Source organism: Mixophyes fleayi, chromosome 1, assembly GCF_038048845.1.
Source record: "Mixophyes fleayi isolate aMixFle1 chromosome 1, aMixFle1.hap1, whole genome shotgun sequence".
NCBI lineage: Eukaryota > Metazoa > Chordata > Amphibia > Anura > Limnodynastidae > Mixophyes > Mixophyes fleayi.
The window spans coordinates 287072979-287093534 of NC_134402.1; the positions used below are offsets into that span (position 1 = coordinate 287072979).

The 20556-nt window shown below is 37.5% G+C and overlaps 1 protein-coding gene across 1 annotated transcript in view; it reads right to left on the reverse strand.

Moving 5' to 3' along the window:
* TRPM6 (transient receptor potential cation channel subfamily M member 6) overlaps positions 1-17999 on the reverse strand; it is a 113469-nt gene extending 95470 nt beyond the window's left edge. The window contains exons 1-5 of the mRNA XM_075205035.1: positions 17955-17999; positions 9405-9484; positions 8494-8532; positions 4169-4349; positions 3221-3434 (exon numbers count right to left, since the gene is read on the reverse strand). Of these exons, the coding sequence (XP_075061136.1) occupies positions 3221-3434; positions 4169-4349; positions 8494-8532; positions 9405-9484; positions 17955-17999 (559 nt within the window). The remainder of the gene's footprint in view (positions 1-3220; positions 3435-4168; positions 4350-8493; positions 8533-9404; positions 9485-17954) is intronic.
* Positions 18000-20556: the final 2557 nt, after the last annotated feature.

Below are 20556 nucleotides of genomic sequence, written 5' to 3' on the forward strand. Positions count from 1 at the left end.
GAAAAACAATGGCAAAATACCACACCTGTATAGAGTTTTCCACTATGTAGTGTAATATTTATGATGTAATTTTCTATTGCTGTACATCACCTGGAGTCCTGTTGTATTTTATTATTATTATATTATTATTATGCCTCATGGTACAAGCATAACATTTAAATTTATTGACCTTTTACCTACTGGCTCCAATCTTTTGGTGTAATAATTGTCTGCCTTGCCAGATCTGGCCACCTCCTATCCTTTGCCTCCCTGTTGCATACACACATCTTCACTTCAATTGGTTCGATCTAAAAATTAAGCACCTTTTGACATTCCTCAGAACTAACATGGGTGCACAGACCGTCTTATACACAACTCCTAAATAATGGAACTCCTTGACTGGTTATTATAATCCTTTATTTCTAAGAGTTCTGCCGTAGAGATTACAAACAGTAAAGTAGACCACACAAGATATAACAGCACAGAACAATAAAGAAGTACTACTAAAACCATAAAAGCCCCAAGCAAAGTCAGTGCCAGTGTAACTGGAGCAGAAGTAATAAGTACTGAGACAGGAGGGAAGAGGACCCTGCTTTTAAGAGCTTACAACCTAAGGAAAGAGTAAACAGACAACAGGCAAAAGGAGAATCAGTGGAGGGAATCTAGGGCAAGGGAAGCGCATAAGAGGGATGGAGGATGAGAGTGGGCAAGGTGAGAAAAAGACAGAAGATTAGGCAGATGTTTGGTAGGCTTTTAAGAACAGGTGAGAATTGGATAGAACGAGGGAGGTCATTACAATGGAGGGGGGCAACTCGGGAGAAATCTTGGATTCGGGAATGGGAAGTGGTGATTGCAAGGCACTGGAGGGATCATGTGTGGAGAAGAGGTTGGAGATGTATGGAGCAGTGCAGTGAAAGAGGGCCTTATAGGTGTGGATGAGTAATTTGAAGAGGATTCTGTAGAGGAAGGGGATCCAGCGTAAGGCAAGGCAGAGAGGGAAGGCAGAAGAAAAGCAGCGTGATAGGAACATAAGTCTAGCGGCCACATTAAGTATAGAGCAAATGGGAGCAAGGTGGGAGTGAGGGGAGGCCGGTGAGAAGAAGGTTACAGTAGTTAAGATGGGAAATGATGAGAGCATGAATAATAGTTTTGGTGGCATCCTGGGACAGGAAGGACTGGATAAGGGCAATGTTGCGTAGTTGGAAGCAACAGGATTGGGCAATGTGGGGGGCAAGGGATAGGAAGGAGTCAAGGGCGACACCCAGTCAGCGGAGTTGGGGAACAAGCGAGATTATGGTATTGTTAACAGTGATAGAGAGGTCAAGGTGGGATGAAGATCTAAAAGGAGGGAAGACATTGAGCTTCCCTCCTCTCCCACGCGCGTATCCAAGACTTCGCCCGCGCTGCCCCCCTCCACTGGAACAAGCTCCCTCCCTCCATCAGAACTTCCCCCAATCTGTCCAGTTTCAAACGGGCTTTAAAAACTCACCTTTTTCTTAAAGCCTTTCAGTCTCTCACTTAACTTCCTACCTTATCTTCTGCCTCCGTCCCCCTTCTCTCCCTCTCTCCCCTCTGTCTCTCTGTCTGTCCACCCCTCCCCTTAGATTGTACGCTCCTCTGAGCAGGGCCATCTCTCCTCCTGTTTCCACCACTCCTAACTCTGCTCTCCAGCTACTTAGCCCTCCTCCTCGAGGACCCTCCACCCCCCCGTCCCCTCTGGGGGTCTCCCTGTCTTCCATGCCCTCCTTCTTGGGTTCCGTTGTTTGCGGATCCTCCCTCCCCCTTCTTCCGCCCTCTCTAGCTGTGCATTGAGCTTACTGAGTTACTGTGCTTACTGTTTACTGTACTGTGCTGTCTCACCTTGTACTGTAACTCGTTTGTCCCTGTACGGCGCTACGGACACCTTGTGGCGCCTTATAAATAAAAATTTATAATAATAATAATTGAGCTCAGTTTTGGCAATATTCATTTTAAGAAAATATATGGATATGCAGGAGGGGTTGGAGGAGAGGCAAACGCATACACTAGAGAGTAGTGGAGGGGAAATCAGGAGAAGAGAGGTAGAGTTGAATGTCACTGGCATATAGGTGATACTGGAGACTGAAGGAAGTGACTTACACAATTCGTCAAGCAACCACCCATGCCTGTTTTAAGAAATGTCACTGTGAACATATGATTACTGCTAGCAACTACACCTGTCTTTACTCATCCCTAGACCTTTTCCCTCATTCTCGGAAAATCACTCCTCTGACTCCCCCACTGCCACAAGCCCTCTATTCCGTCCTTTTAGTCCTCCTGTGTTTTGTTATCTCTTCACATATTCCCTACTCCCCTCATTTTTCTCATTATCCACAACTTACCACTAAATACATTTTTCTATCAGTTTTGCTGTGTGCTTTCCATTTCCACCTGCTATGCCTTCTGCTTTATGTATACTATATTTCACTTGCAATGCCTCTTTTTCTTACTCCTGTTTTGACGTAACTGGTCCTAACTATATATATTGTTGATTTACTTGTTTGCCTGTGGTCTGTAATTCCCTATCTCATATACTACGGTCCATGTTTTACAATATATAATTTTTGTTCTCGTCAGGCTGTGACTGAAAATATCCATTATAAAAAATATAATAAATGGCATAATAAATAAATAAAATACAGCTACACAATCCACAGCAGTCACTTGTCTCTGTATTTTGTATTTCAGCACAGCTTTCAATGAAAACCCTCTTGGGTCACTTGGAAGCGTGCCCCTCTATTTATTATTTGGCAGTAGGCAGAGATTGGGGATATGTACAGGAAACAAGCGGTTCCTGACAATGACATGAAGAAGGTGGTTGCTTGGAACGCTTTATCTGGAAGCATCACCTAATAGTACGCAAAGTACAGAAACAAGTACAAATACTTGTTTTGTAGCAATGTGGGAAATTATGACATTATTTATTAGAGAGTATCTGCTTACATTTTCTTCAGTTTATAAATGTTCAGTAAATATGCATGCATTTAGATATTCTGTCCAGCTATGCCATCAGTAAAGTGTCTATTTTGAGTACATAACATGTGGCTGGCTAGCTTTACTTTTACTAATTTAGTGCTGTCTACAGACAGGGCAACATTTCATTACCTAGTAATAATAAATGATCAGACCACTTCTAACTTGGGAATGCTCTTATTTAATCATGTAAAAAAAAGTCATACAAAACATCAACTGCTTACATTTACATATAAAGCATAAACAATACCTGTATTAATGCCCTCTGTCAGGATCCATGCCCCAGTAGTCTCCGCAGCCTTCACCAAGCCTTTACCAAAAACTTGCTTGACCTTCGAGGGAAGCTTAAAATGTTGGACCCCTCCATGAACAGAAATCACAAGCTTGGGAAGCTCCATCTGCCATTCCTTTATCATCAGATGCATTAACTGGTCTAGAGAGGTATCATAATCTATTCGCAAGTACTGAGAAAAGAAAAATTCATAATCATTCAAAAATGTCCAGCAAAAGAAAATTTTTGTTTGAAATAAAATTGTCAAATATTCAGTTGATGACCATATGTTATGATTCAGGACAGACGTTATAGTTTCCAGTGAATGTTTTATTAACTTGGGTTTTTCACAAAGGTATGTTACCTCTACAATGAAGGTTAATGTTTTAGAACATTATTTAAGTGAGAGTTTGTTATAGGACTAAAATAACCTGAATATAGTAGAACATAGAATGGACATTTTGATTGGTAACATATGAAACTCTGATTATTAAGTAAAATGGCACAATCATATGTTACATGTTGATTATGACTCACTTGCTCAACTAATTTTCATTTTTTTAAGTTTCACTTTTAAAAAAAATATTGTTATTGGAACACTATAATGAAAGTAAAATTATATCATAGTTCTTGTGTTTGGTTCTTATTTATGTACCAGTTCCTGAATGATATGCCCATACTATTACTCAAGGAGTGCCTCTTGCAATAGTAGTACTCTTTGACTGTTATTATATACTATTTAGAGAGCACCCAAGCACATAAAAAAAATCTAAAATGGATCAACAATAATTTAATAAAGTAAGGGTTTATTTAACACTAACAGTTGTGTGCTACAATTTGGTCAACAATTAATAGATTATATCATTAACACAATACACTAGAACTTGTTGGATAACATACATTGTATTGCAGCAACAGATAACAAACCTTTGCATGGTATGTGTGATGACCGTCTTGGAAATTGATGGTACCAAAAGCATCTGTGGGGCTTGTCTTTGTATGTTTTTGGACCAACCATTCTTCATCACGTCTCACTTGTGGATTAGGATAAATTGGCCAATCATAATCTAAACCAGGGTGGTCTCCAATTAATCTTCCACAGCAACACCTAAAAAGTCCATCAGACTTTTTTAATAAAATGTCACCAGAGGGAAAATAGTAAAAGTAAAGAGGTATACCTGATTCATACTTTCTTATTTTTTACACAATAAATGACCCTGCCAGATGATCATGTTACGTCCATAACTATCATTTAAAATAAAGGATTGTCCGATGCAATCACTGTGGTTCCAAAGCACATAGGTTTTATTCACAAAGTATATTAAAAGACAAAGTTTGGTATACATACGCGTGCGACAGTTGGCACCAACTCAAGCTTCAATCAGAACGCTCTGAAGACCAAAACCAGAACTCAACAATTTATACACTGTACAATTGTAAAATAATTGTAATCACAGAGATATACAGTTACTTCATTCATAGGTCAAAGGTTTTTGCATTCTCAGGTACTCATACAGTTTGAAGTAGAAATCATGAAATTGATTAACGATTTTATGAAGGCCACAGTGAAGTTACACTACATGGACAAAAGTATTTGACCACACCTGTTAATTATTGAATTGAGGTGTTTCAATCAGACCCATTGACAGAGATGTATAAAATCAAGCACTTAACCATGCGGTCTCCATTTGCAATCATCTGTGATACAAAAATGGGTGATTCTGAAGAGTTCAGTGACTTCAGGTGTGGTATTGATAGGATGCCACCTTTGCAATAAGATGGTTTGTGAAATTTCATCCCTGCTGCGTATTCCACGGTCAACTGTAAGTGATATTATTAGAAAGTGGAAGCGTTTAGGAACAACAGCAACTCAGCCACGGAGCACACATGGGGGTAAATGTATGAACATGCTGGTTCTTCAACACCCGCGTGTTCAGCGTGTTCGGCGATTAAATTTCAAGCGGCGCTGCATTGTAAAGGGAAGTTTCCCTTTACAATGCAGCGCCGCTTGAAATTTAATCGCCGAACACGCGGGTGTTGAAGAACCCGCATGTTCATACATTTACCCCATGGTGCACAAAAGTCGCCAACGCTGTGCTGATTCCATAGCTGAAGAGTTCCAAAGATTTCTGGTCCTTAATTACTTCAGTAATCTCTTCAGCTGTAATTGCCATACAAAGCTGCATTACAGATTGTCGGGAGAGTCGTGTCGTGTCTATTTTTTATTTTAATAAATCAGCTATTAGATGCTCAGTTATGAGAGAGGATACATCTCGAGGGGGAAAGTATTTATGAAATTCCTCTCTAATGTTCTTGGGATCGTATGTGAGAGTATTTGGGAAAGTTTTGATGGCAAGATGATTATGGCAAAGATTATGGCTAGAGCGTCTGGATCTAATTCTAGATGCTGGAATTGTATTGGCTTTGTCCCCTTTCCCGTAGAAGGTTGGCCTGAGCCATTTCATTTTATGGGCTGTCTGATTTGAGACTATTAGATTCAATTCCCCTTTTACTGTCTTATTTTCCTGCAGGAAACCTGAGTCTAAGGTTTGCTTATGCATGTGTTCAATATCTTGAAGTTATTTAGTCAGCTCGATCATCCTGTGTAGCTTCTCTTTCTTCTAGAGCCCATTTCTGTCAATTGGCCCCTGATTACAGCCTTGTGGGCCTACTACAGAGTACCAGGAGTGACATCCGGGGTGTCATTGATAGCCAAATAGTCTACAAATAAGTCTTTCATCTTAAGTTTAGTGCCTGAGTTATGAAGGAGACCCTCATTGATTCTCCATGTTGAGAAAAAGGGATGTTCAGAACATAGTTGAAATAATCTGAGACTAAAACTCTCATCTATTAGAAGAGGTGAGCTTAATGTCCTAAAATGGTGAAGAGTCGGTGTTGTTCTTGGTTTGGTGCGTAAAGATTAACCAAGATGCAGAGAAAATTATGGGGTTTATCTTATCCTTATCCCTATGGGAGTCCAAGATTTCAAAGGTGATATGGTTAGAAATTAGAGTTGCCAATCCTTGTTTTTCTTTATCCGATGTCAAATGCAGGGAAAGTCATTGGATACATTTTGGATCGGAGTTCTGAAAGGTGGGTTTGGGAAAAATGAGTTTCTTGAAGGAAAACTAGGGGGTAAATGTATCAAGCTGAGAGTTTTCCGGCGGGTTGGAAAACTCAATCAGATTCAAGCCATCATTTATTTAGTACATTCTACAAAATGATAGCTAAAATCTGATAGGTTGCTATAGGCAACATCTCCACTTTTCAAACTCGCCGGAAAACTCTCCGCTTGATACATTTACCCCTAGGTCTTCTTTGGAGGACTTAAGCTGGGTAAATAATTTCTTTGAAGGACTGTTCGTTCCCTTAACATTATAAGAGAGTATGTGTATGGGCATTATGGGTGTTTAGAGGGGAAATGACAGTTTAAATGCTCAGGTGTGAGACTTGGTGGTAGGGAGGGAAATGTTATATGGTGTAGATTTAAGTAAGTTTTAAACCATTGATGTTTTGCTGTTACTTACCTATTGAGCATTTGAGCTTCGATGTTTGAGTCCTCAGGACTGTTTCCTCACAGGCAGAAAAACTTTGAGGAACCCTCAATTTGATGACTAATGAGTTTCCTAGAGCATAGAGAGAGGATGGCGGGGGTTGACTTATATTCTATGAACCTCTAATGGGATCTCATAGGGCTAGATATGAGGAAATTCACATTCAGGAAGAGAACTGAATGGTCAGACCAGACAAAAGAATGACATCCGTTGCACACAAGACTTCTGTATTTGCCGGCCCACAAAGATCATGTCTATGCGTGAATTGCCAAAGTGAGGAGCTGATAAGTGTGTGTAGACCTTTCCTGATGCATACAGAACCCACCACGAATCATAAAGATAATATAGTTTTACAAATCTGAAAGCTTACATGATTCTCAAGGAGTCCCTGTAGTAGAGGAAAAAGGGGGCAGGGGGGATTTGTCCTGTTTTATATCAAGCAACAAATTGAAGTCAAACCCTATAATGACACAGCCCCTCAAGACCTGGGATAATGTAAGGAAGGACTTGTTTAGGATGGTACCCTGCCGCATGTTGTGGGCACACACCAAGGCAATACTGATGGGTGTCTGGTGGATCGTCCAAGTCAGAATGACATATCTACTTTGGTCATCGAGAATTAGGGAGTATACGTGCGCTTGTGAACCTTTTATTGAATACATTAATTCATATTTTTCAGTCAGGAGTTGTTATTTTGGATTGTTCAATTGTATCCTGAAGGAAGTTTGTCATATCCATGTGCAACAAAAAATCTCTGTGATAACACAAATGCATGGCTAAAATACTCAGAAGGAAGATAAAAAGATTAAGTAATATATTTAGTAAAAACATAAGAAGTGCATGTACAAGTCGGTAAATTAAAGTTATCTGAATGCAGAAAATCTAACCACGGTGACCAGTGAGAGTGATGATGATGTGGTCAGTGAGACCGAATTACACTGTGGGGCGGTTACACTGTTCAAGTAAGCTGTAAACCAGTGACTTATACAATGTTCTTCCCAAGTGACACAAGACTAATTGACCTCTAAGATATTTTTTAATAATAAAAAATGCAAGATAAGGCATGCAACCAGGATATATGTTTAGGCATATGTGCTCTCTACAGTTATGTCAGATAAATTACTTTGCTCAATTACAAAAATGCTTTGAATCATTGAAATCGTCCGGATTTGTTTCTTCAGCTTTGTGAATAGGAAAAATTACCAAAACCATATGGCTCTGGTGGATCTGCAGTAATTACCATCCTTCCCCTTATTTACAGATAGCAACATTTACCCACTCTACAATGGGCACCATAGATGGCAGCTATAATGTCTTTGTAAACTGCCTTGATGTCCATGGAAATTCTAAATCTACAATACTGTAATTCGCTCAGAGACGGAAACATGCTCACACACTTACTGACAAGAAATGCATTCTACAGATTAATGGAGTGTGGCCAGGACTGGAGTATATGTGAGGTGAAGCTTACAATATGTACAATATCCTTTAATACTTAGTCAAACTGTGAAAACAGAGTTGCACTATAAAAGAAACAGAAAACATTTGCCTCTCTGTCATGGGACAATGGCTATTTACTCTCTTAAGCATCAGTAAACATTTGATCAGCCTTTCTGACATTTTTCAATTGTATCAGTTCAACAGCATAGCTACAGAGTTAATTATTACAGTTATTGGCCTAATTTAAAGATACTTCACCTGATTAGGTTTTGGCAGACCTGACACCCACCATGGCATCTGCAAAAGATGAAAGTACAATCCTGAGTTAAACACAAGAGCATTACTATGAAACATTATTTGCGGACATACAGTTTTTTTCTGCACCAACACAGTTATGGAATGCATTATGCTCTGGTTTTACTTATTCCCTAATTGCCTAGTAAACATTTCAAGGCATTTGTCATTCATATAAAAAAAAGTTGCTTATACAAAGGTGCAATAACACATTCTAAAAGGTTCATCAGAAATAAAATTCAATGGATGTTGACTAAACATTATTCAACGTATTATACAACGTTTCATAAGGAATAGGTTTTTCAAGTCTTTTATTAAATCCTAATCACTGGTCAGGACTTTTCACTATGTTACGTTCTGTAAAACAGGCATGCTATGAGTCTGTGTATTGAATGTGGACAACCCATCAAATAAATGTCAACAGTCATCCCTGAGACAAGATGCCCAGCGTAACTGGAAGAGATATACTGGGTATTTTTCATGAAGCACCCAATAACATATACACCCAATAACATTGTATAGTTTATGACCCAGCATTGCTAGATCAGACTTTTGTTAAGTTTGTAAGCACCTATCACAAAAACAGAAGCACTTTTTAAGAAATAAATTGACCTGGACAAGTTCAGTTTATTTTAGGAACATGGAGTTTACAGATCTGTTTATTCAATATTCAGATTTTAAGAGTTCTCTTAACAAAACTAATTTTCGTTTACAACATGTACTTTATATTTTACATACATCCTCAGGACAAACACCAACAAGCATGAATCTAGCGAGTATCACAAATGTTAAATTTAATTTCTGTCAGAAATGACCAATTCTAACTTCTAAGCAGTATGTGCTTCTAGATTAGCTATTCCTAAATAATGTCATACCTGTGGGGATCCCTAGATGCTGGTATAATCTTTGCACATTCCCTTTTGCAGAAAGTGCCTTCAATCCAAGATTTTTGGGACTAAATGATAAAAACAGAACATTACCATTACATTAAATCAATAAAAAATGGAGTCACATTGATTTCGCATCCATCTACTGCTAGAAGATGCTTTGGTCTGATGTGGCAGTTAACTAGGCAAACAAAAGGAAAATTGCAGGAGAAAAAGTAGTAGATTAGCAGTATGCAGTTATGTTTTAGATTTACATTTCTCTTTCCACCTCTCAAAATTGCAGTGATTAACACAAACGTGTGGCTAGACTAGTTTCATCACTTAGTTCTTCATTTATCGCGTAGTCTCCTTCGTTCCTCTAAAAACTCTCTACACCATCCACTCGCACTTGCCTCTCATGCCTCAGACATTTCTCTCTGACTTCTCCTTATCATTAACCTTTATTGATAACAATCACCAAGAGACCCACAGAAAGTTTAGATGATTAAACATCAGTCCCAGCCACAGTGTGGGCTACCATACAAACACAGACACAAACAAAAATATGCTGTGGTTAATACCATCCAAAGCCAATTACAGGTTTCCCTACTATAGTTGCTAATAGTAACATTTTAGTGTGCAGAGTGTTTGAAACTTGTGCACGCTTGGAACAAATAAAAACTGCAGGCGTGCAAAAATCATAAAAATAGGAAATTACACTAAATCATGATTCTGTCCTGTGGTATTTTGACACAAAGAATTTACCCTAAAAGTTTTTAAAGATTCATACTATGTTAACCTTATTAGACGTTCTGTATACCTTTGTGGAGTATAAAAAAATGTATCTAGGGTGTGGGTACATTTTTAAACTAACTTTAAAATGTTATTTTCTCTCTTTTATTTTAATATTCTTTTTTATTGGTTTTCAAAAGTTTTAGTAAACACAAACAATGTGGGTACAGAAAAAAGAAAAAAAGGGAGAGGGATGCAGTAGAGATCGCATATAATTGAATAACAAAAACATTAGCAACAGATCAACTAATTTACAACATTGTAGCAAGTATAAAGCTATAAAACTCATACAAAGGTAATAAAAAATAACTGATAGTTCAACGTGTCTCATCATGTGAGAGGCAAAGGAAAGAGGAGGAAAATATGAGAGGGGATGTAACAAGGGGGATATGGGGAAGCAGGATAGTATCACTATCCGAGATTTAAGATTAAAAATTGTAAAGAATGAAATCAATCTGATAGTGGGGGGTGGCTCTGTAGTGCTCAGTCCAGAAGTTCCAGGTGATAGCAAATGTATTTGGGTTGTTATTATTTATGCTAGATATGTATTCCATGTGGTAGATTTGACAAATTCAGCTAACAATGAAGAGGATAGTGGGATGTTCTGGATTCTTCCAATTCAGTGCGATTTGGCATTTTGTAGCATTTAATATGCGAGTTATTTCTGCAAACACAGAAATAAATCTCTGCGTGTGCTCGCGGGTATCTGGGACGTGACATTGCAATAGTGAATATAAAGAGTCCTGTAAGGTGGCACCAGTGATGTTCACAATTATGTAATGTATTTCTTTCCATAAGGGGCTATTTTCGGACAGTGCCATCAAATGTGGGACAGAGTACTCTCGCTATCGTATAGTCTCTAAGATCACAAAGCAAGGATCATCTCCTGAAAGTAGATGACAATAGCAGAACACAAGAGAAACAAAGAGAACTAACCTATCATAAAGCTGCAGTATCACTAGTAAAAGATTTAACTAATGTGCCTCTCTCCTAATCACTGTCCTGGGGCTCTTCCTTTCCACTTATTCCCAAGCCGAAAACAGAGGGTTGAACGAATGAGTATGAGGACCAATTGCATGTCATTATCATTGGCTCTCATGCTCACCCACCCTCCGCCATTTTAAGTTGACAAGCTTAATTGCTTTTTGATTCTGCAGTTGGTGGAGGGGCGGTGGTGGGGTGCCTTAGTGACATCTTTCACTAAGTGATAGTGCAGCTTTAGAAGAAATTGCATAGATATTATTATAAACTTTAAATGCAAATTCCTGGACACCAAACTATTGTTCATACCAATAACTATTTTATAATTTAATATTAATGTGCATTCATTTGTATGTCTCAATCCCTTGCCCAATAATAAACATATTCCACAAATACCATGATAGAAAATTTATTTTTGGAAATGAGATCTTTATAAATAACCTGACAAAACAATGCAATATATTAGGCGAGGAATTCAATTCCCTGCATTGTTCTAAAGAACACCACATGTGGTGCACAATTACCGTCACTACGGTAATTGCTGCGTGTTATTACCGTTACTACGGTAATATCAACGCTCCTTGAGCTGCGAGCAGAAATCCACATTAAAATTACCGTAAGAAAAGTAATTGAGAGCGGGTACACCTAATATTAAGGATAAAAGCAGGGCCAATAGCATTGCTCACGTAGGGAGGAAAACAAACTAAATGAAGGTAAGGAACAGTACATAATGAGATAAGAAAACAAGTACACAAAAATAAAATGAGTGAGTGTATCCAAGAAAACAGATTTGTTCTATCTGTAAGATTATTACACATTAATGGATTACACATTAATGGATTACTTTATGTTGATAAATATCTTAGCTAAGGGGTCCTTAGTCGTAGGACCGCATGGTCCAAAATGTGTTGGGTTACCAGACTGTTCAGCTCATAGAGCTTTTATAGCAATAAAGACTGGGTGGCATCCAGTTGGCTTATCTGGGAATTTCCTATGTGTTCATTGTAAATAGTGGTATCTGGGCTCATTTATCAGTGTGAATGATCATGAAAGAGCAGTATATCCTACTACACCCAGTGGAGGAAGAATTTAGAAAGAAGTTTGCCAAAAGCCCATATATTAGTCTGCACAGAATGAATTCCTATTTTGGTGCAATCAGCCACATATTGTTAAAGTGGTCTGCAAGTCTGTGACTGTAACAGTGCTTTATATGTATGGCATAAACATTTTACGACGCATTCCCATTAATGCACAGGCTTGGATTGACTTGTTAATTTTATATTTTACATTAGTTATAACACTGAAATATTACAAGTATTTATTGTATGTAACAGTTTGTTAAGTAAAAGCAATGCTTAAAATTTGAAAGAAACATATCTACATAGCAATGACGGCTAAGGATAACTATTTCTTCTTAATTCTGTTGGGCGGAGCTCCATAGATTTGGGTATTCTTTAATGAATTGCTAGTTTCGGAAATGAGTATTGTATTGCACTGACCTGCAAAAATAAGATTTTTGTGTTGTGGTACAAGATTTGCAAGAATTTCAAGGGCTGAAAATTGAGCATTTACAGAGCATTCTCGGTTTAGCAGTTGGTCTCTTTAATCTCACAAAACTACTTGATTACTTAACATTTACAGAGATGGCAGAGATCAGGTATTGGCCAATATGTTTACAATATTTTTACTATAGGACATGTAATTTTTTAGTGACTACTTTATCACTGTATTGCTCTCTAGGTTGTGAGGTTTTTAAGATCAGACACTCAAATTTTCTTGTTTTCTCTGAAAACAGTGTATGAAGCGGTGGTTTTTACCTTTAGTTAAATTACCATTTGAAATATGGCCGGCAAAATCCCCAAAATTAAGAAATTTGACAAAATTGGAGTTTAATACATTTACCCCCTCCCCCCCTGATATCAATAAAGTTAAGATTATGTAATCATTCAAATGAATTGTGACACACGACACTATGCTTGTGAAACACCTATTGACTGGTGGAAATATTCAACAGGATCTGAGATTTAATACTGAGAGTTGTAACTGTAATTACTTGAATTCACTGTGACTCACTTCATATTGTGCATTTGAAAGACCCATTGTTTGTTGAGCATACACAACAGGTTGATATGGGATTATGAGCAACATATGAACAAAGGAATACTAACAACATCACACTCTTATCAATCACATAGTGAGCTGCTACTAAATGTGAGAAAAATGTTGTTCAATATCAAACTGCAATAAGGATATTTTCTGATTAACTTCGCTCTGTGACCGTCATAAAAATTAATACATTTGGGCCCGAAAGATATGACAAAACTAAATATATAATTATATATATGTTTATTCTTGAACATTTTTCATTACAAGGAAAGAAACCCTCACTTTCTTTTAAAAAAAAAATATTTTCTTTTTTCACAAACACTTACTATATTTTGCTAGGATACATATTATTATTATCCTTTATCTATAAAGGCACCACACAGTATCCGCAGCACAATAAACGAGTGTCACTAAAACTTCAAAAGCCCCAAGCGTAGCTAGTACCAGAGTAGCTGGAGCTGAAGTAATAGGTATAGACACAGGAAGGAAGAGGGAACGGTTTGCATGAGTGAGGGCAAACAGACAGCAGACACAAGTGGAGTCAGCGTGGGGGTCCGAGCAAGAGGAGCGCAGTGAGTGGGGGGTGGGGGTGAGAAAGGGTGAGGTAATCAAGCATTGAGATGTTTAGGCGGATGGCTAGTAGGCTTTAAAGAATACTTAATGTGGAGTTACGAGAGGTTTGTGGTCTGTATTTTTAATAAATAATAAACAATATGACTGTTTATATTTAGTATTAAAAAAAGGTCTCCAAATTTAGAAAAGGAATATTTGTTTCTTATTTTCTACGTTTTAAGATATTCCCAGTTTTTATAGTCAGTGAAAATTGTAAATGGAACAGAGGAACCATCTAATAGAGGTCTCCACTCTGAAAGTGGCTTTCAAGTTCCTTGTCCCCAATTCCATAGTTTTGCTCTGCTGGTAGTAATTTCCTGTGGGAAGAATGCAAAGGGATGGGGAAGCATTTTGCCCCTTTGTCTCTCTGACAAGATAACTTGTAGTGCTTTATCCAAGGCATCTATTTCCAGGATAAATGGAAATGCAGGCTCAGGGTGAGCCCAATAATAACACAGAAAGTAAACCCATAAAAGCCATAACAATAATTATCCAAGAGAAAACTCAGCAGCTGAACTAGGAGACTGTCAACACCCTACACAGGAAAACACAAAAAAGCAGCACTTGAGTTTTAAAAAATCTGATAAACTTAAAATCCTTATTCAAATGTAAGTCAGAATCACTAGTGATATTACAATATAAACAGATTGTTTTCAAATTAAAACATAAATGACATGATAAATTATATGACATGTACAGGAATAACCTCCTCAATAAGTTAGTACATTCAGCTTAACAAACTATATCAATAGCTCTTCATAGACCCTAATGTCCAATGTTAAATAGCAGATATATAAAAAAAACAATGTGTTGAATATATAAGCAAAAATCCTTGCAAGCAAACAAACAGTCCAGAATGAATAGGCTACATTGCTTATATTCAATGGATGTCAGAAAGCCAATATAATCCACAGGAACCAATTCAGTGAACGAAAAAAGAGAACAAAGATCTAGCAGTATCACACACTATCAAGGTGGTGAAAGCACGTTGTGACTCAGGAGACCACTGAAAGATACAAGTTCTCTTAGTGACAGCCATTATGGTCACAATTTTAGAGATTATTTTAATAAAGCAGTGCTAATAATCAATGGCCTTGGTCTCAGCAGGGTCCATTTGTAAACCCTTCGGGGAATTGATGTCATCCAGAAATTCAAAGGACTCTTGTTCTTAGGAATATATTTCTAATTTAGCAAAGAGGTTATGTTGTCAGAGATGAGCTAATACAGTTTGGACGTGTTTTATATGTACATCAAGGGATTAGGAAATCATGCAAATAGACCACTCATCATTCTCACTGGAATGAATTGCACCCTCTTGAATGAGAGGAAGCTGGTAACAGTTTTAGGTTGTGATCTGATTTAAGGAAGAGAAATCAATGCAGAACCTTAAATAACAGTCTCTTTTTCCCAACAAAGAAAATGATGGCCGTGCAGGAGTAGTTAAATGGCGGATGGATCCTCGATTCAGACTATCATCCAGATATTCTCTTAATACTTTCAGTTCTGGTTAGGATAAGGCATAAATCAGTCCAAATAAGATTTGGGACCTGGACAAGAACTCAATAGACTAGTAGGGCAATGTGAAAGCATTGCTCGGCCTGACGTTTATTAAAGACTTCTGTGAAATCATATTAAGCTGCTGGACTTTCCATAGTCAACAGATTGTATGACTCATTAGGGTTTGTAGTTCTAGACATTATGCAGGGGAAGTCTTTACTTAGACAACTTATCAAAAAAAGAAAGTACAAGAACAATAAAGAGGTCCTAATGGAGTGTGCTAAATTAAGAAATAAAATAAGTAAATAAATAGAAATATGGTTGCTACTAGAGGGACAAGGTACTGCACAACCTAAAAAACTACAAACAAATATGAGACAGAAATCGACAAACGCTGACACTTTCTGAAAATCGATACAACACTATGGTAAAAAAAAAGAAAAAAACAAACATCAGCTTATATAGATATTACATTTATTGGTACATAAAGATAAAAATTACACAAAATAGTAGATTAATTACATATCTTGAAATATGACTATAAGCTCATAAAAATGTCTGCAAGAATCATAACAACAGCACAAGTTCCAATGTTAGTAAATAACTTCAATATAATATAGATGCACAATCTGAATTGAAACACTGAGCAGGATGGCCAAAAGTTGATTGAAGCATTTGAAGAAAAATCAGGAAGCCAATAGGATTCCTCTAATTACATGCTTGTTAGGCTACAATTAAAAACACCACAATCAGAGTGGTAGTAAATTAATAGCCACAAATGATGACAAATCCACCAATATTCCTTAATAGTTAGTGAGGTTGTCGAGTATTTGTTGTATTAGGAACCTAAAATAGCCTTAAAAGTTAAAAACAAAATGTTATGGCTTTCCCTCAGTGAATATAGCTCTTTGCAGTCCGTCTGGTAATAAAACCATATGCCCTGGCGGAAACAATATATCAGTAAGATATATCAGTAAGAGAGAGTGATGTGTGGAATCATGCAGGAATACAACCAAGAGTTGCATCTGTCACTTTGTTGTTCAAAGCGTAATATCCATATTTTAAAAATATGTGAACAAAAGTTTAAATATCTTGTCTTTTTCTTTGACATCCTTGTATAAACAATTTGCCTGTGAGAATACACACTGCACGGAGTTACTCACACTGTAACAATAATCCTGTCATAATAACGTTCAAAGAACAATATCCATATATTTCTTCAATATATGTAAAAGAATGGAAAATTTCTTACCGATTCTATAAATGAGTTGCAGTCACATTTCCGACACAGGAAATGTCGTCAGTTAACCTCTTCCGACACATCCATTCTGAGGACTGGTTGAAAATGTTGACAATGTGATTGTCAACATTCACATTAAAAGACCAATGTTGACCTGCCAGCAATTCATGTCGACAGATTAGCTACCGAAATTTCCTGTATTTAAACATCCTGTAAACATCCTTATATGTTTCCTTACATGTTCCTCCATGGTCTAGCAGTGTTTTCAATAGAGGAATAATATACATAAACTGCTCTCACAGGGATTTAAATGTCGGCCTCGGCCAATCAGCTAGCTGAATCAATTAAAACATTTACTAAACAATGATATAAAAATATCTCAAATTTATTTTGCAAGCAATAAAGTTTGAAAGATGGGTCCTTACAAGAGCATAAGGAGTGCAAATACTAGTTTTTCAGTAGAGCGACACATTAAAAACACTTCTATGGAACTATATATCCTACAACATAGTAACTTAATTAAATATTTGTTTCCTTCAGAAAAAAAAAATGGAATAATTGCCAACACCGAGTCGCCTTCTGAAATGAAAAGCATTATTATTTTCCTGCAGGCATCGTCTATTTGGCAGAAGGCCTTTCCAAACAGTCTTAAGCTTACATATCACAGCATACAACTTCAGAAGAGCTACTCTTATGACAGTATTTACGTATTGAGAAATGACTTACGAAATAGTGGCAGCTATTGTCCATTTCAGTAATCTCATATCTCCGTTTATAAAAGTTACATTTTCACATATGAAGCATGGAGTCAAAATATAGGTTCAATCTCACCCTCATTTTCTAATTCACTTTAGGTAATAGCTAGAGCATTATCAGGCATTGTCCTCCCCTCATCACAAGCAGCAAAGAACACAACCTGCAGCCAACAAAATTGCTTCAAAGCTAATAAGAGAGCATGTTCAAATAGCTAAAAAGAGAAAGCTCAAATAATCCACTTCAAACTTGACAACATAACAAGTTATTCGCCAGTGTCTATACAGCAAAACATTTACATCAAGTGAATCAATTAAACCCATACTTGCCAACTCTCCTGGAATGTCCGGGAGACTCCCGAAATTTGGGTAGGTCTCCCGGGCGAGCAGGAAAATATCCCGCAAATGGCATCTGCTCCTCAAAATGACGCGATTTGCGACGAATCGCGTCATTTTGGCCCCGCCCCCATGACAAAACAATTTTGTCGCTGGGCCAAAATGCTGCAATTTGCCGTGCTCCACCCTTCCCACCAACCACGCCCCCCCCCCCCTGACTGGGATCTCCCGGAATTAACTTACCAAAGGTTGGTAAGTATGATTAAACCTATGAAGCTTTGGCACCATCTTGTCCTCTGTATACACATTCTAGAATTTTGTAAAATAGAGACGCTCCTAAATAATCTTAAATCACACAAACAATCAGAAATAAAATAGGAAACACCATATCCTGAAGTGATTTAATTATGTTTAGTTTAGTACAGTATATTAACAAGTGATGTTAATATATGCATACTCCTCTGTAGATATCTGTATAAACAGTAAGTTCTGATGTCACCACTTCAGTGTTCATTAGAAACCATGGGTATTATAAGGAATAAGGCACCCTCTACTATAAGTCATTATGGATTTTAGAAATTACATCAGATTTCTGCTATCTGTATAAAAGCACTTAGACTACAGCCTTGAACTTTTGTATGATCACAAAACTCATCAGCAACTTCGAACATCCATATAATTTCCAGTAAGGAACACATTATTGCATATAGAAATTATTCAGTAAATTCAACTATTTTATTTGTACAGAACTAAGAACATTCTTTTTTTAACTAAAACCAACTTATAATAAGACAATGACAAAATGATTGTCATTAAACTTTCTGCTGACTTGTGGTGGAAATCCAAGCTTGCAGGTAGTTTTGAACTTGTGTGTTGGTGATTTCACAAGACATATCAAGTGACGGTAAATAAATAATCTTCTCCCCTTCCAATTCTTACCAATACTATAGAACTTAACAATCACAACTACTGTTTTGTAATTTTTAAATATTTTTAGTGCACTCTGCTATCCAGTCATTCCCCTGTGCTGTGTAGAATGTATGTTTATATATTTTTAAACCATAAGGCAGTAGAAGAATTAATAATATGTCCATGGGCATCTTCTTTATCTCACTTTTAATAGTAAACTATGTAAACAATTATAGCAACAACAAAAAAAAAATCATGAATTGTTGAATTTCTTTAATTTGTGTGAAAGTTTGTCAGGCACCATCCCTCATCAGTGCCGTGACAGCCACCTGTCCGCTCCTCTGCTGCGTCTGGTTGCCGAGCAACCAGATGCGAATACTTCCATTTCCCTGGACAGGTCTTCTGCGCATGCCGTTGCTAGGCAACAGGACACTACTAGTTGCTCTGGTGGCATCCGGTGACGCTGTGCCACCAGTATGGTACCAGAGTATTGGGTCCCCAGCCCCATTCTTCTGATCTCTCCTATGATTTACTTACCTGGCATATGTTTTTTGCCTGTTACTTGACCACTCTTCCGGATCCTCCTTGTATACTGTTGCTGTCAGAATGTTAACAACACGGCTAGTTTAAGACCAACCCTTCTGGATATCCCAGTGTACTGCAACTGACAGAACGTTACCAATTTGGCTAGACTGACCACCCTCTACTTCCTGTATCTCCCTGGTGACTCAGTAGGAGGGCCGCGACCTGCACGTCTCTCGCAGCAAAACCCATACCTCCTTGCAGGTGTCCCTGGAGAAGACCGGAGGCGCGTTGGAGCTGTTCCAATACCAGCAGGTGCCTTTGTATCATATTCTGTGACAAAGTTATTATTACAGCAGAGAAACAGCCATATGATGAGTATAGTGCTGCTGGAGAAAGTTTACATATGGACATAAACTAAGAAGGAATTTAATGAACATTACTTGCATTAAAAAAACCTGAATTATTAGGGTGCTAAATAATATTACAGTATTCTTTGTAGGGTGTTTAAACCATTATACCCTATGATAGATATGGATAAAAAGTCAGATAGAATAAACTGATAGTTTTCACACAATAGTACATTGGGTGAACTTAATTCTGAGTCCCAGTTCTAAGAGGCATAAATGAGTCTCATAAGTTTGGATTATCTGTATAAGTTGTCATGTGATATCAAACAAATCATAAATATCAGTGTCAATTCAGTTCACATCTATAACTGCTACCAATATTTCATTCAATACAATTTGAGAGAAAAAAAATAAGCATCTCTAAACCTCAAAATTTAAATATCCAGATATGGACCATTAAGATAATGTACCCAATGCAGGGTTACCCTGACATTCTGCTGCAACTCTGTAAGTGAAATATTACCTCCCCTCTCTATTAGAGCTGAAGCTGTATCTTGGTTACAAGTTGATAATATAATGAACAAAATATTTTTTTTCAGGCAATCAGATGTTTTAACCATGCAATGTTTTGGCTAAATTTATCTAATTATCAAGAGATTATTTATAAGTTGCAAATATTTTCTATTATATCAGCAAGAAAGAGATGACAATAGAAGGCTGTGTGCACCAGAGCAGTTTTCATACTTCTGAGCTAGGACACATTATTCTTCTGGTACACCAAGAACACAAGGTAAAGTAGGCACACCTGTGGCCATGATCATCAGCTATTTATATAGCGCCACTAGTTCCGCACCGCTGTACAGAGAACTCGCTCACACCAGTCCCTGTCCGATTGGAGCTTAAATTATAAATTCCTAACATGCATACACACGCACACATATTGATACCTATGTGAAACATCCAAGCCTTTTCACATAATGCAGTTTGGATATGCATGTGTATTAAAAGGACCCATTTCCTTTGTCATATTGCGATCTGTAAAAGCACTAGCTGTGCATCAGTTC